General features: G+C 48.5%; 1 protein-coding gene across 1 annotated transcript in view; it reads right to left on the reverse strand.

Moving 5' to 3' along the window:
• Klf9 (Kruppel like factor 9) overlaps positions 1 to 13788 on the reverse strand; it is a 22089-nt gene extending 8301 nt beyond the window's left edge. Inside the window, exon 1 of the mRNA XM_028764092.1 lies at positions 13261 to 13788. Within this exon, the coding sequence (XP_028619925.1) occupies positions 13261 to 13765 (505 nt within the window). The 5' untranslated portion in view covers positions 13766 to 13788. The remainder of the gene's footprint in view (positions 1 to 13260) is intronic.
• Positions 13789 to 16277: the final 2489 nt, after the last annotated feature.

Raw genomic sequence — 16277 nt, forward strand, 5'->3', positions numbered from 1 at the left:
AGGGAGGGAGGGAGGGAGGGAGGGAGGGAAGGAGGAAGGAAGGAGGAAAAAGAGAAAGAGGAGGAAGCCGGGGGTGTGCTGCAGCTCACTTGGTAGAAGAGCACCTGCTTGCTCAGCATGCAGAAACCCTAGGGCTTGACCTCCAGAACCACATAAACCAAGTACACACTTGTACTCTCAGCATTTCAGAGACAGAGGCAGGAAGGTTAGAAATTCAAGCTCATCTTTAAAGGGCGACCTAGAGCGCTTGAGGTCAGCAGAGGCAGAAAAGGAGCAACCGTCTCCATTCTCCAGGGTTCTCGTGTCCAGATGCCGATAGGGAAACACAAATGTGATAGAGATAGAAAGTTATCTAATATTTAAAAGAGATGAGCACGGTGACACCTACCCATGCCCTTAGCATTTTGTAAGCTACAACAGGAGGCTTACAAATCCAAAGCCATTCTGGTTTACCCAGTAAATTCAAGGCCAGACTGCGTTATGTGAAGGCATTGTTTCAAAAACTAATCTGTCCTTATGTGAATATATAAACTTACTGAAAGTAATGCTGCATTTGAGCTTAAGTGATTCCACAGATTATCAAGCATCCCAAGGCTGCTCACAGTGGTACACGCCTATAAATCAGCATTTGGGTAGCTGAGACAGGAGGATAGTTTGAGGCCAGGCTAGGCTACATAGTGAGACTCTTGCACCTTGGTCTTCACTTGGGTTCTCTAACAATTGGAGCAGGTACTGTTTCTGATTCTGTTGCCTGCCACTGGATCCCTTTCCCCTACCTGGACTGCCTGGCTGGGTCTCAGTGGGAGATGATGGGCTTAGTCCTGCTGGGACTAGAAGTCTCAGGATAGGATGGTACCCAAGACAAAAGCTATGTACTTTAAGCTTCCTCCCTCTGGATTTGCTAGCACCTCCTTGGCGTGCACATGCCCCCTGACCTTCAATAGCTCTGCTCAGCCATCTTTGTGAAAGTGCAGAAGCAGCAGGCTCCAGTACAGGCCGAAGAGGGTAGTGGGCTAGAGATTTCAAGTGTGGGGCTGGGAGAAGAGAAGGGAGGGGGTGCGATTGTGATGTAAAGTGAATAAAAATAAATAAATTATTATTATGGAAAAAAAGAATCTTTTTTAAATTATAAAATAAAAAAATTAAACCAAAATAAAAGAAAGAAAAAAAAAAAGCCAGGTGGATTTAGGAATCTAAGGCCAGCTTATAGAGTGAACTCTAGGACAGCCAGGGAGAACCATATGATGAGATGTCTTAAGACAAAACAAAAACCCACTCAAGACAATGTGTTCTGTGGGAGCAGAGATTTGTACTTTCTATGGAGGAATTAGTGGGTACTCTAGGTGTTGAAGACAAGAAAGAAGTTGCTGTTTCCGACTCAAACAACTCATTAGTGAAAAACCGTTCAGGATCTACATCTGTCTTCTCACCCATCCCTCACCCCTTCTCCTCCTTTTTAATGACCTAGAAACAGCCCTAACAAGAACAGACCAAAGGCACCCCTCCTCCTGAGTGGTGTGTTATGCCCTGCATTAGCAGGGCTGTCCAACTACTGCCATCCTTCCCAGGAAGTGGGTCAGTCCAAGAACACAGCCTCAATCATAGTGCTTGACGTGGTGGGTCCCACAAAGACCTGCTCACATCCCTGGCTGTCCACTGCCACCTTCCTTCCACCAGCCGTGGATCTGCAGGGCAGAGCAAGCACCTCCATTCTCCAGTGTTCGCAAGTGCAAATCCAACATAGCACAACTTGTGAACATCCCAGACAGAATTCCACCTTCCCCTGCATAAATTGCTTCCGTGAACCCTGGACTCAAAAATCAAGACAAGAAAAGCCTCTTGCTTACCGGAAGTATTGCCACACCCAAAGATGTTCTGAAGGATGGAGGAGGATGCCTGGCAGCCTCTGAAGAAGCAATCCTGCTCCCCTTCCCCCCATCTACCCATCCGAGTACCACCTGCTCCATCTCTCTCCTGCAGCCTTGGTAGTTTCGATATTTTTATGTTTGCTGTGTTGCTTTGATGTGAGATGTTGCCGTCGGGTCCCTATGGGAAGGAAAGCAGCTTGTGCACCAGTGTAGGTTCTTAAAAGGAAACAGGTCTGTCTCAGGGCATACCTCATGCCAGCCATTTGGTATCTGTGGGATAAACATGCCTGCTACTGCTTGCATGAACCCCACGCTCAATAGATCTGTGAGAAACACACAGGCCCCCCTGAAACTCCAAGGAAAGATGACAGACAAGGTTCTTGAGGCTTTAGGTACTCAGCACAGTAGGAACTGAGTCTCGAGGCCTCATCTCAGAAATTCTAAAACCAATTCAGAGGCAAACTATGAACCTCAAATACACACACACACACACACACACACACACACACACACACACACACACGAAAGGGCTGCCTCTTGGTACACTTCACTAGAAGGCATTGTTTAAGTCAGAGAAACCCTGTCAGGAAAAAAACAAAACAAAAAACAAACAAAAGAATCATACAATGTGTTTGATAGCACAGAGCACAGGAAGTGATATTTCCCACACCATGATTTTTTCCTTGTACTTTAAACAATATTTTCTTTGCTCTATTGGAATGTACTATAATAGTTTTATGACTAAAACCAGCCTATGCTCTCTCTCCCTCCTCCCTCCCTGCTTTCCTTCCTTCTTCTTCTTTTTTGTTTGTTTGTTTTTTGTTTTTTTGAGACAGGGTTTCTCTGAATAGCCTTGGCTGTCCTGGAACTCACTCTGTAGACCAGGCTGGCCTCGAACTCAGAAATCCGCCTGCCTCTGCCTCCCAAGTGCTGGGATTAAAGGCGTGCGACACTGCTGCCCGGCCCCAACTTTCATTTCTAAGTGATTTTTTTGGGGGGAGTGCCTTGTTTTGCTTGTTTTTAATGTAGATAGAATACCAAACCAGGAGCTGTAGCACACATCTGACATTCCAGTACCTGATTGAGAGGCTGAGGTAGGAGGAGAAAGTTCAAAGTCATCTTTGGTAGCCTAATAAATTTAAGACTAGCCTGGGCTACATGAAGCCCTGTCTCAATAAACAAAAAGATATGCATGCACCTTAAGCGTACTCTCTCTGGATTTGCTAGCGCCTCCAAGACCCTGACCTCTGCTTGGTCACCTTTGTGAAAAGCGCAGAAGCAACAGGCCTCAGTACAGACTGTACTTGGAATTTTGATCTTTTCCTGGGCACAAAGCCAGCCACCATCACGGATGAAGCCCTGCAGTCCATAGTGGGCTGTGCTGCTGAGTTTTGAGGTTTTCACGGGTCTTCTCTTCTCGCTCCATTATTTTCAACCTACGATGGGCTTATGAGATCTGAATGGGGTTCGCAGAACAGTCACCACATCTGTGCAGATGTTACAGGTCTCTAGGGAGCGCCAGAGCTCCTCATTTCCTTTTAAAGTCAGACCAGGAAATGCTCAGGAAAGGCTGTCATCTCCCAGCCTCACCAGACCACAAGTGAAACTTGTGGAAGCCCAGGTTAGGAAGGTCCTACCGGAATGGCACCCGAGGAGCTGGACTGTTGTTGTGGGCAAGTGGGACATGCCTCTGTGAAGACCTGGGTTTCCTCCCTTCCAAATGGGCCGAGAAAGGACTAAGTGCCACCAGAGGAAAACAATGTCACAGTGCCCAGAACCTCACTCTTCAGCATCGGATGTGGCATTTACTGGGTGTGTGGCAGCCAGTGGAGACCACCAAGCTGCAGGACGGCTTTCCACTGGACGACCCTTCATGACGCCAGAGCAACCTGTGAGCTTGCTATTCCAGATATCACTCAGGGAAAAAAAGCAAGGGATCCCAAATTAGCATGGCTGTTTGGAGCTTTACCTCAGAAAGATAATACAATTTAATGTGTTAACAAGCCATTACTATAATTCCAGCACTTGGGAGGCTGAGGCAGAAAGATCACCATGAGTTTGAGGCTAGTGTGGCTGCAGAATCCTATCTTTAAAAACTCACTGACCCTAAACAGAGAAGTGACTAAGAACGCTTATACTGCCAAGATAGAGTGTTCCTCCAACAGCAGAAATGGAGGGCGGGAGGGTGCTTGGGTCTCATTAACTATGCCCACTCTTACCAACTAGCTAGGCTGTGACAGATGAGGACTAAAAGTGACAGACAGGCAATGCTATGCCATCATTTGACTCCAGCTTCCCTTCTGGGGACTTCTCGTTGCTGGTACCGGGGTATGGCTGTGGTGGCAGAGTCTCACTCCACCGAACCACTCATTCCTGCAACAAAATGAGTTAGAGAATCCCCTGGCTCAGTGTTCATCACCAGAAACTATGACGGATAGGTCTGAGCTCTCCCAACATGAAGCGACCCTCCCACCCCCACCCCAGATCTGAACAAGTGGCCCAGGCTGGCCTTGGAAGCTCTCAGAATTCATTCCTCCTGCCTAGCCCTCCCCAAATGCTCAGATTAGAGGCATGCACTTCACGTCCGGTTTTATTCTGCTATTGTCTTTGAAACTGTAATGATATAAAAACTACAATGGAATTACGGCAGCCCAGGAATTTAAGTCACGTTGATGTGTGTTTTTTTTTAAAGCTCTATTTTCCGTTTCTTGTATTTGTTGTGGTGTTTCTGTTGAGTACTGTGCACACTGAAAGGATTTTGGGGTCTCAGTAGGAGCTACCATATAAACGGTTCATCTCTACACAGACCTCTAGTAAATAGCACCTGAAATAATAAATGCTCACATAAATGTGGTTTATTTCATCCCTTAAAGCACTGAATTCGATGCTATGGAGTGAAGATGGTGTAAAAACCCTGCAGATCACATCCCCTGAAGATCACACCGCTGCTGATAAAACTTGTCCCATGTGAAACGTTTGGTCTTGGTTTCCAGATCATCTCCTCAGGAGGGCCTGTGAGCGTGAGAGTACTTGTAAAATATGTTGAAATCATCTGTTCTCTGCCAGGTCCTTTCTGTCCATTCGCTCACGGCCTATCTTTTCTGCTAAGTTCAGGAAAGCAGAGAAAATAAATGCTGCTCTTTGGCACAGCCTGCTTGCACGCCTAAGTGGACATCGCTGTTCGATTTGCCTTGTCTTCCCTCTATCGTGGACATCACTGTTCGATTTGCCTTGTCTGGGCTCTGTCTCCTCTATTGGTAAGAAACAGTGTACCTTGTTTCCCCTTGCAACCAGTCCTTCCTCTGAGCCCACACCTTCAGACTTGAGAGTCTTGGATGTACTGGAACCCAGTCCTGCCACAGTGACTATCTTCATAAGGGACACACAACTTAAGCTTAGCCATGGCTTTCAGCCTGGGTTGTTTGCCGGAATCATTAGGAATGGGAAGCAGTCTTTCTGTGGGGCTTTGCTGAATTAGCAGGAAGTGAGTCTGGTGTTGCTTGGCAGCCATTTTAGTACCATTCAGAGACAGCCTGCTCATGAACGAAACCAGAGCCAGCAAGAAGGTGGCAAAGCCATAGAGACAGGGGGCACTGAGTGTCTGCATTCATCAACTCCTGAACCTGAAGCTCTATTTTTAATCAATTTTTTTTTTTTAAGTTTTGCTAAGTAGCCTAGGGTGCCCTCTAACACGTGGCAATCGTCTCAAGCCTAAGCCTATCAAGTGTTGGGATTATAGGTGTGAGACACAACGCCCAGTTCGGAGGCTGTTTTCTATTAAGCAAGTCCAAGTCTGGACTTTCTTGCTTGCAACCTATTTATGGATCCCAAACCCAGCCCCTGGCAGGTGTAGTGGCACTGGCCTGAAATCTCAGCAGGCTGGAAGCTGAGGCAGAAAGGCAGCAGCCTAGATGACAGAGTTTCAGGCTGGCATGAGCTCTACAGACAGACCCTGTCTCAAAAACAAAAGCAAACAAACAAAAAGAAAAAGTCAAAACAATAATGACAGATTGCTTTTTTTTTTTTTTTTTTTTACTGGTTGGAAGGAAACGGCTCCAGGTGACAGGGTTACTCTTGTCAACTTTCCTAACCAAGGCTCATGAAAACCATCTTCATATCAGAGCTGGGGCACAAAGTCGACAACTTAAGATGGTGGCTTAGGGCCAAACCAAGAATCATAATACAGAATCTCTTCTCACTGGGAAAAAGGCACTCAACAGCCCTCACATACAACTCAGACCTAGAAACAGTAGGAATATCCCAGCATAACCTTAGACTAGGTTAACTACCTAGTCCGATTCCTCCTATTAAATAAGAAAAACAGCACGTTTCTATCTCATGGGATTGATGTTTAAATGAAATGCATGTAAGCCACATGTTCAATATGATAGCACTCACAAAGCCCAGCGGCCATCAGCAGCTAACACACTTTCACTTGTCACAGCTGCTCGGCATCATCTAATGATCCTGAGTCCACCTAGAATTCTAAACAAAAATTCTAAGATTCTCGAGGATGTCTGGGATATATATGTGAAATATTTAGTTTTTTAATTTTAGTAATACCCATCATAAGGTTAGCATGCATAATCTTTTACGTGACTCATCTCAATGTGGCCTCATAACTTCATGAATATATAATTATGAAACCCCATTTGACAGGTGAGAAACTTGAGGTTCATGGAGATAAAAGCTTTGCCTGAGTCTTTCTGATGAGAGTTAGGGAGTCAGGGTTAGGTTAGGCCTGTGCAGAGTATGCTAAAGGCCCACGCTCCCATCATGGTACCCCTGTCTCACTGCTGAAGGTAAAGGCTCTTCTGGAAGCCCCTTACCTTGGATATAGCTCCTAAGAGGTCACTACTCTGATGGGCCAGGGCCTCCACTTCACTAACTGCAATCTTAGCACAGCTAACCCCTGGACAGGGCAGATGGTGAAATTCCCTCCACCTTTCTCTCATTTTTCTGAGCCACAATGATCTGTATAAGGCTTTTCATTTTAACCTGTCTAGCATCTAGGCTGGAGAAATGGCTTAGTGGTTAGGAGCACTTACTGCTCTTCCAGAGGACCTTAGTTTCGTTCCCAGCATCCAACCCAAGTGGCTCACAACAAACTATGTAACTCCCTCTCCAAAGGATTAGACACACTGGCCTCTGCTGGCATGTGCACTTACATGCACATACATACAGGCAGACACACACCTTCACATAATTAAAAATAAAATGTCTACCATCCCCAGGTTAGTCGCATCCCTATGCCTACTTACACAGTGGCTCCAACTCTCAGGCATTCATTCACTTCTTCTAAGAGGGGTGTTTCAAAACTTGTCTAAACTTCACCGAAGACACAACAATGCACTGTCTGCATTTCAAAACCCAGTCATTAGTTTTGTATGGTATAAGTTTCCATGGTTTTATTTTCATCTATTTAAACGACCATCCTCACTGTTTTCATAGGACTCAATCTGGTCAGTCAGGGACGAATTCCACTCTCCTGTTCAGTTGTGATCATTCTCAATCTCATCTTAAAAATAATTTCAGGGGTCTGAGACACAGTGCTACCAGCACTCAGGAGGTCCAGGTTCCATTCCCCCCAATTCCAGAAAATATATTCACTCACTCAAAGACCCCTCCAGCTCCGGCCTGGGATGATGAGGTGGGAACCTTTGGATTCCAGGTCCAGATTCTTAATTCTTACCAGACTTCCAAAGTCCAGTGTTCCTGGGAAAAGTGGGTAGCTGAGACAAAAAGGGGCTTGAAGACACACCTCACAAACGTGTGTGTTTAGGAACAAGTGGAAATGAATGTCCAAAAAGAAATTTAAAAAAAAAGCCCCCCCCTACTCTGGTGAGGGCGCCATTCTCCCAATATCATTGCTAGTCCTCCACTTACTTGAGAAGGCTACTTGAGGCCAAGACAAGACAAATAATAACTCATGGCCTTCCAGGAAGGGGAAAGCAAGGTCTCTGAGCTTCGCCTGGAGCTGCTTCAGGAAGTGAAGTTGGCTGGGATCAAAGGGAAGAGGCTGGGCCACTTCACCAAGCCCCTTTACCTGATTAATTCCTCTAAGCAGCATTGCAGGCACAGATTTAAAACAACAATATAAATAAAACCTTGTTAATCACAGATTCAAAGCCTCAGGAGCTCACAAGGGAGGGAGAACTGAGCACTCACAGGAGCAAGCTGAAAGCCACAGGCTTTAACATTTTCTACTGAAAACTACAGGCACTAGAAGATTCCAGAAACTCAGAGTCACATGCCAGCAAAGGCTAGAGGGCTTTTGTAACCTGGCAGTGTGCCTCCAAATCTCCCAAGTTCCTCCAAATGCTTCTGCAAGCCCATCACAGGGGGTGGGCACATGCTCTTTTATAGACAAAATGATGGATGAGATGACCTTTCAAGGTCACTCCCAACCTCCAAGGTCTATTCTTTTTAGACCAACAACTACCACCACCAAAGGCACTAGGCTTAGGCCTGTGACTAACTTCCAACAAAAAGCGGGGTGGACTGGGAGCCAGGATTACCCAAGACCACTGCTGGGAGGAGCTCTCTTTCCCTTTTTAACATCTGTGGGTTCTTTTTTTTCCTCTCTCCCTTTTGCGTGTGTTGCATAGAAACAGAAAGTGCCTTTGTACCAATTACTAGGCATTAATTTACGCTCCTCCGTGGGCGCTGGGCTTTCTGGAGAAACACTATGGCAGGGTGGGAGGGTGATGTGGGGGAGGTTTCTAGCTGTAAGCTAGCTCCCCCAACCCTGAGAATAGATAAGGCAAGAAAGAGAGAAAATAAAAACCAGACTAAGAAACACAACAAGCCTGGGTGTTGTTTTTCAATACCAACAATGCTAATGATCGGAAGGCATCCAGAAACCAAGCTGATGGGCTGGGAAGCAGGCTCCCAGCAGAGCTACAGTCCTGTGGTTTTAGGGCCTGCTGAAAGAGCACGAGAAATCATCTGCCTGTTTTTTTCCTCTCAATGAACTTATTAGGGAAGATCGTTGTCAGCCACTTTCCCAGTATGCCCTATGATGTTTCTCCCTGGGAAGTTCACTTAGGGAGTTTCCCACAGATGCTGCAGAATGACTGACTGGGTTTTTGGGCTAAGCATCAACAACTGAGACAGGGATGGGGTCCAACAGTCCACCGTTCCCTCCCATTATAGCACTGTGTCTGAAGGCAATGGGATGCTATCATCTAGAGGGCTCTGCTTCCTCCAGTACTTCCCTTCTGTTATAGCACTGTATCTGAAGGCAATGGGATGCTACCATCCACAGGGCTCTGCTTCCTCCAGTGCCTCCCTCCTCCAACCCTGGGCCCACTCACACTCCGCTGAGAGGGAAACCAGGGAAACAACAACCACGTGCTTTGTAATTGTACCCCATTTGTATCTCATGCTGTGAAGCAGGGATCCTTGCCAGCTTCTGAAGCTCCCAAGGCCACCCTGCTTTGTCAGTGCTAGGGCAGAGAGATGGGGCAACTAAGAGATAAAGGGGGGCTCCTTCTCTTCCAGACTAGGAACAAACAAGAGCCACCAGGGTGGGTTCTCCATCTCGAAGGGAGATTTCTGCTGGGCCAAATAATCCAAAGACTCAAGAAGTATACCTTGTCTGCAATTCACAAGCAAACCCATAAGAACCCAACAAACTCAGTGACCTATCTTTTCAACGGGAAGCTATATGTAGCTCTGCACTCACCTCTCTATAATTCATTGATATTTCTCCACACAGGGCACTTGAAAATGGATCTAGACATTCCCACTGGAGAGGGTGGGTGGGTTAACATCTTCCCCAGGTGTGCAAAAATTGGTTCTTTGAAAGATGGAAACAATCTTAGGTATGTATTAGAATGATCTGTGGCCTTCTATAGGGGCACAATCCCTAAGTAGCTCTAGAAGTCCTGCTCTCAGGGTTAAGACACCGTAGAGTATAGGGTGGGCATTTGTAGAAACATCATCTCAAGTCTCTTTAGGAGACATAGAATGGGAAAACAGTGGAGAAATAGTTCCATAGGCAAGTCACCCCTCCCCACTCAGCCGGGTTTAGCTGGAAACGCATCTGGGAGGAAGGATGCAGTTTATGAAATCTATTCCGTTAACACTGTGGCAAAGAGTACACCCCCTCAAGGACCAGAACACAGGGTTGGTTTCCTTGTACTCATAAAAAGTGATCAAAAGGACCAGGTGACAACACTTCAGCCACTAAGACCTGGAAGTCTAGGGCTTGGGGTCAGCTGGCTCTGGTCCTGAAATCTAGACTTCCTGGGCTTTCGTTTGGGTGGCAAGAATTGAATCCAGGGCCTTGGGCATGCCACTGAGCACCTGTAGCCCCTCTAAGTGGCGTCATATCTCACTTCTTCGTTTGAGACAGGGTCTCACTATATAACCCTGGCAGGCCTGTAGTAGCTTGCTATGTAGACTAGGTTGGCCTTGAACTCAGAGAGATCCATCTGCGTCTGCCTCCCGAGTGCTAGGATTAAAGGCATGTGCTACATCGGCCATATCACATATCTAACAACACTAGACTCTGCTTGGACAGTGACTCCAAAGCCACAGAGAATAGTGACAGAAGCTGACTACCTTGGAAGGTAACTCGTCCACCCAAATTAGAATTGCCCAGAATGGATAGTCCTGGGGGCGCGGGGAGGGCAGCGGGGGACTCAAAGATTCTATTCCAAAACTGAAGGATGAAGGATGCTAGGCCAGTCCCTTCTGCCAGACACTCTGAGAATCCAAAGAAAAAGTATAAGTCTGGTGTACATGCCTTCAGGTATTTAGGGCTGAGGATGGGGGAAGCTTCTCAAATTCAAGTTCAGCTTAGCTCTATGGCGAGGCACTGTCTCCAAAAACCAAAAATAAAAAGAAATAAATGAGGTCCACCTGATAAAAAGTAGTTCAAACCAATTGTTGCTAGGCAAGGATCCGGGTCCATTATTTGCCAGATCTTTCCAGAAAAGCTAGACATCTGGACTCATGCCAGAATCCTGATTTTTAGATGCTGGTAACTAATGAAATTTTTATAAACTCTGTGCTGTCCACGGCAAACAAATCTGCAAAGCAAATTCTGCAGCAGGGCTCCAGTTTGCAAACCCCAAATTACAAAGACCTGCTGTAGGGTCTCAGGAAAACAGAGAGGTAAAGCCGGGAGCCTAGCTCAGTCACCTGCACTGTGTCCTTCCTCGGGACATCATGGAAGGCGCTCCATGAATTACAGAAAAAAAAAATTGAAATGATTCAACTTCTAAAGCTGCCAGTTTATGGAAGCAGAGCTGTACCAGACTCTATAAGGAAGTGAGGGAACAGGAGCGATTCTCCAGGGACTGTGTGGAGCAGTGCTAAGCACGGGGGTGTGGCAGGACTTCAGCTCTTAAGATCCAAGGCTGTCTCCAAGCACCTTCTGGATTTAAGAGCCGTCAGAGAGAAAATCAGGAAGCTGCTTGCCCCACCCAACCATGATCTAAAGCTGTCTGAGAAGGAAGCGCCCAAAACTCAACTTGGCACGTACCTCCTCACCAAAACACTTTGGGCATTATCTGTAGAGGCTGATGATGTTGTCCACACTAGCAGTACCGAGTCCCATACTCCCCAACCCCAAGCCCCCCAAAAAGAAATAAGACCCCTGAAATCACCACACCACTAGAGCTAAAGGAATGACTGTAGCATTTTAAAATGGGAAGAACATTTACTTCATTTCCTTTTCCACTGTGATCTGTGTGAAAGGGTCTCCTGAAACAGCTGAGCTGACGTGCCTTATGGAGAATTAAAGAGCAGCACGCATGCACGCACACATGAGCAGCCATTTCTAGAAATGCCCGAGAAAAGCACTCAGCCGAAATGGCCCAGAATGCTGGGTATCTTCTGCTGAGCCCCAGAAGGCACTGCGGGCCTCCCAACCTGCACCATTCACTGGACAGCCCTCCTGAAGGAGAAAATGCCTTTCCTCAAGGTGGCAGTGGGTGTCCATCTGAGCCACTGAATCCTGGGAACATGGCTGACATGTCCAGGCCCGCCCAACAGCTGTGGAGAGGAACACGCTGAGTTAATATACCACTGTTCACCCCCAAGAGCCCTACTAAAGGTCACACCCCCCACTGAGGGTACAGGCCTGTCGGACTGCTTTATAGATACAGACTTACGAAGGTTCTGTTTCATATGGCAACCTAGACGTGGATCCCAAACAGCACCTAGTTTTTCATTATCACTAGGAAATTTAAGATTTATTCTGGTGCTGGCAGCCGCCTCCAAGAGACTCGCTTTCCAAAGGATATAAGGAGGAGAGGTGGCTACATTGTCTTTTCAAAAGCAAACAAAACCAAAAATCCCAACCAGTATCATTTTGAAACCAAAGGTTCAGGACCTCTTCTACAAAATACCAAACCGGCACACCAAACCCCTCAACACCTTTGTACACAATGCCAACCACCTCTGAAACACGCTGTCTCAGGACAAGGTAAGGCCCATTGCCTGATCATAATAACAGTTTCAAACGACCCTTCCCTAGCTGATCACAACGCTTGTCCAGTTATGAACGCTTTTCACCTTTTCCTATGCATGTTTAACTAGAACCACCAGAACTGGCTGACCAGGGTCCTACTAAGCCCCTGAAGCTCATTCCATACAGCAGAGAGCTTTACAGCCACATTGGTGAGCTGCTTGGCCTACAGCTAACAGAAACGCCCCCACATTCATCCCAGAGGCCTTGAACTCCAGCAAAGACCACACCTCTCTCCTTAGGCTTCAGGCGTGAGACCAAATAAGTCACAAGGGAACAGATCAGCACTGAATCACGTTCCTTAGGAAAGCTAACTAGTCAAGAAGTTAATCCACCATCCATTCCTTCATCAGTCTCCCCTGCAGCCTGAAGCAGTTTTATTTTAAACCTCTCAGGGGACTCTTAGCCAAATTTAAAACCACCTTGGCAAGCCCTGAAAAGTAGCCCGCCATCCAGCTAAATGAGTCCTTAGTCATCCCTAAAAGGATTCACGGAGAGCGCGGCTTCTGCCTCCCCCACCCCACACCGCCCCCCATGCCGACCCCTCCGCTGCAACCACACCAGGGAAAGGAATAAAAGCTGCGCCATCTGACTGCCCTGCGGCCAGCGTCTCCCCAGGTGGGGCGGCCCCGCAGCAGCAGGGTACGGAGTCCCGGGGGCGGGGCGGGTAAGGGAGGGGCGGGCCGGCTCCAGTCCGAGCCACGCAAGCCACTTGCTTAGCGCTGCAGTTGGGGGGGTTCGGGTGGCTCCTAAAGGTTGGGGCCAAGTAAGGAGGGAGTGCAAGAGTTAAGCAGCATCTCCTCCAAAACGTTTGCAGCCTCTAGGCCGAGTGCGGTGTCCTGGACGCCCAGGAATGCCGGCCGGCCAAAGGTTAGCTAAGCCCAGAGTAGGGGAAGAGGCGACGCCGCTAACCTGTATGCACTCTGTAATGGGCTTTAAGATGGGAGGATTTTCCATAGACTTTCCCACAGCCACTGTAGGGGCACTTGTGCCTCTTTTCGGAGGCGTGTTTCCCCTTCGAAGCCACTCCAGAGTGGAGGAGGGAGAGCGGGCTGGGCGCGCTGCCAGAATCCTGTCTCTCCTCCGGGCTGTGGGAAGGACTCGACCCAGATTCGGTGGTCACGTCGCTGTCGGATCCTATATCCTCATCGGGACTCTCCAGACTGTCGCTGCACACCGAGGGGGTCTGGATGGGTCGGTATTTGTTCAGGTCCAACAAGCTCTTGGCGATGGTGACCAGTGTGCAATAATCCTTCCAGGTGTCCCCCGGGTCACCGTGTTCCTTGGTCACCTCGCGCTCAGGTAGTCGCAGCCGCTCGGCGTCCGGAGCGCCCCCGTGCTCCGGCACGGCGGCGCGGTTGGAGATGGAAACCAGACACTGGGCAGCCACGAAGTCCATGTAGGCGGCCGCGGACATGGTGCGGGCGACGGCAGCCCGGGCGGTGCGGCCAAACTTGACGGTGGCTGCGGAGCTTCGGCTAGCCCTGCCCTGGCCTCGGACGACGAGCGCGGTGCGGCGCACCCGAGGGGGCGGGGGCGCGGGAGCTTGCGACTCGCGGGAGCGCCGAGGCGACCTCAGCCCCTCATCTTTACGTAACCGGCAGCGCCTCCGCACGCAGCAGCCGCGGCCGGCTCCGCCGCTGTCGCCGCCGCCCTGCCCGGCGCCCCGCGCGATCCCACGATGGGCGCGCCCTCCTCCTGAGCCGGTTCCTTGGAGAGACGCCACACGTGGCGGTCGCAAGTTTATTCGACTGCAAACGTGTCCGAGTCACGGGGAAAGCCAACTGCGAGCCAGGCGCACGCCCTCGACCGCCTCTCCGCCGAGCTGACGCCCCGGGGCATCAGCCGAGTACGTGGACGAGGGGGGCCGGGGTTGAGTGGGGCGCCGCGCCTACGAGACACTTCTTCCCGCGTCCGCCGACGGCCGCCGAGCCCCTGGTCCTGCCGCGCCGCGCCTCTCCGGCATTCTCCAGCTCAGTAACAATTTCGCAGAATCCCATCACGTCACAATCCAGGCCCCCTCCAATTGGCCAGTGGGGAGGGTGATTCAACTCTGTTTACTTTCTCCCCCTGCCAGTCAGAAGGGCCCTTCGGTGGAGAGGTGCGTCTAGAACTACGGCGCGCGGCCAATCCGACCGTTCCGTTCCGCCGCCGCGTGCTGCCCCTCCAGCCCCGAACGCTGACATTTAAAAGGGAAACTGCCCGGAGCCCGGCAACCAGCGGCTGCGCATCCCCGCAGATGCCACCCAGACCGCGCGCGCGCCCACGCCTCCCGGCCCACGTGCCAGCTGGCGTGGCTTGGGAACGCATCTCTCCTAGGCAGTTACACCCATCCCTAGGGACGAAACAAAACTTCACCTTCGGGTTCCCAGCCCTCAAACAGTTAAATGACTTCCTGCAAACGGTACAGTCCCAGCAACCAGCCTTCCAATCAAAAGTAAGTTGGTTGATGTCACTGGCATTGGCTCAGCCAATCAGAAGGGCGTTCCAAAAGGAAGCGCTCGACACTTGTAAACCTGCGGCGCAGTAGTGAGATCAGACGGATCTTTTCATATTGTGTTGCTGATGGTAACCCTAGAATATGGATGGAAAGACGAGGTGCTTAATAAACACAGTGTGAATATATTAAACAAACCCTCGATATGTCAGGCCACGTTGTCCAAGGACAAACTCGGATGAGACAGTATCAATTCGTTCTTGTTTGGAATGCAGCACTTTGGAGATGTTTAAAAGTTCTTTCACCCTACACATTAACCGAGAGAAATTCATCCAAAAAATTTCACAGCTAGCAAAAGATCTGTTTCCGTTTTCAATGGTCCTTACACAGAAACACCACCATCTTGGTAATTTGCTAAACCTCACGGTTCCTACTTCCTTGGGTGCCATTTACTTTAAGTTAACTCTGTTTTGAAGCCATAAACGGAGACCATTAAAACCTCTCATTTGCATAACTTTAAAAAAATCCTTTTCTTTTTAGGGGCTCCTCCCAATTCCTGCAGGGCACATTTCCTTCCTCTTGCTTCACAATTGTGGAGAAAAAGACTTGTCTATCTTATCAGGTAGACAGTGGCAGAACTCGAAACTGCAGGGTTCCTGATTCCTGACTCTGCTTTAGAAGAACCACCTCTGTGAAATATTAACTGTGTTAAATAGTCTTAAGAACTGGAATCAGCCAGAGATCCTTAACAACTGAATCTTGTGGCATTACTTGGTCAACAATTAGTGTGGGTTTGGGAGTCTGATTAACTCAGTGTGCTTCTTCCTGTGATGAATACTGGGATTGTTTTCCATCTTGATAGCTGAGCAAAGAATCTACAGCAGGGGCATACAGTCAACACTGCTGATTAAAAATCCATCCATTTATTCTGAGTATGAAAGGCTCTTTCTTGTTTCTGTGAGACACTAACACCCCGATTCTCACGAGTGGTTAATCCTTAATGTTTCGGATACTTCTACAAGGTTCTTTGGGAATCTCAGAAGGACCCTTCCAGTTTCAAGGTTAGGGTAAATTATTTTGACTTTTAAAGTTATTCAGGAAAGACACCACACAAGGTCATTTCCTGGGAAAAGAGCATGTAGACAGGAAGTGGAGAAATATCACCGCCACCACATCACATCACGAGAGCGCCAGAGAACACTCTTTGTGCCAGGCCCAGACCCAAAGACCCTTTATAACATCCATCCATCCATCCGAGATGTGTGTGTGTGTGTGTGTGTGTGTGTGTGTGTGTGTAATAGTGTGTAACAGAGAAGCCATCTTGGAAGTTTTGCATTCTAATAACCTTAATTTCAGAAAATAATTCACTGGAGCTCACCATGATGGTGCAGACCGGAAGTCCTGGCACTCAGGAGGCTGAAGCAGGATGGAACATTTGAGGCATTTGAGGAGGCTACAGAGTGAGATCCTGTCTCAAAAGGGGAGGGGGGGA

The sequence above is a fragment of the Grammomys surdaster genome, unplaced genomic scaffold (assembly GCF_004785775.1).
Source record: "Grammomys surdaster isolate TR1022 unplaced genomic scaffold, NIH_TR_1.0 141, whole genome shotgun sequence".
Lineage (NCBI taxonomy): Eukaryota > Metazoa > Chordata > Mammalia > Rodentia > Muridae > Grammomys > Grammomys surdaster.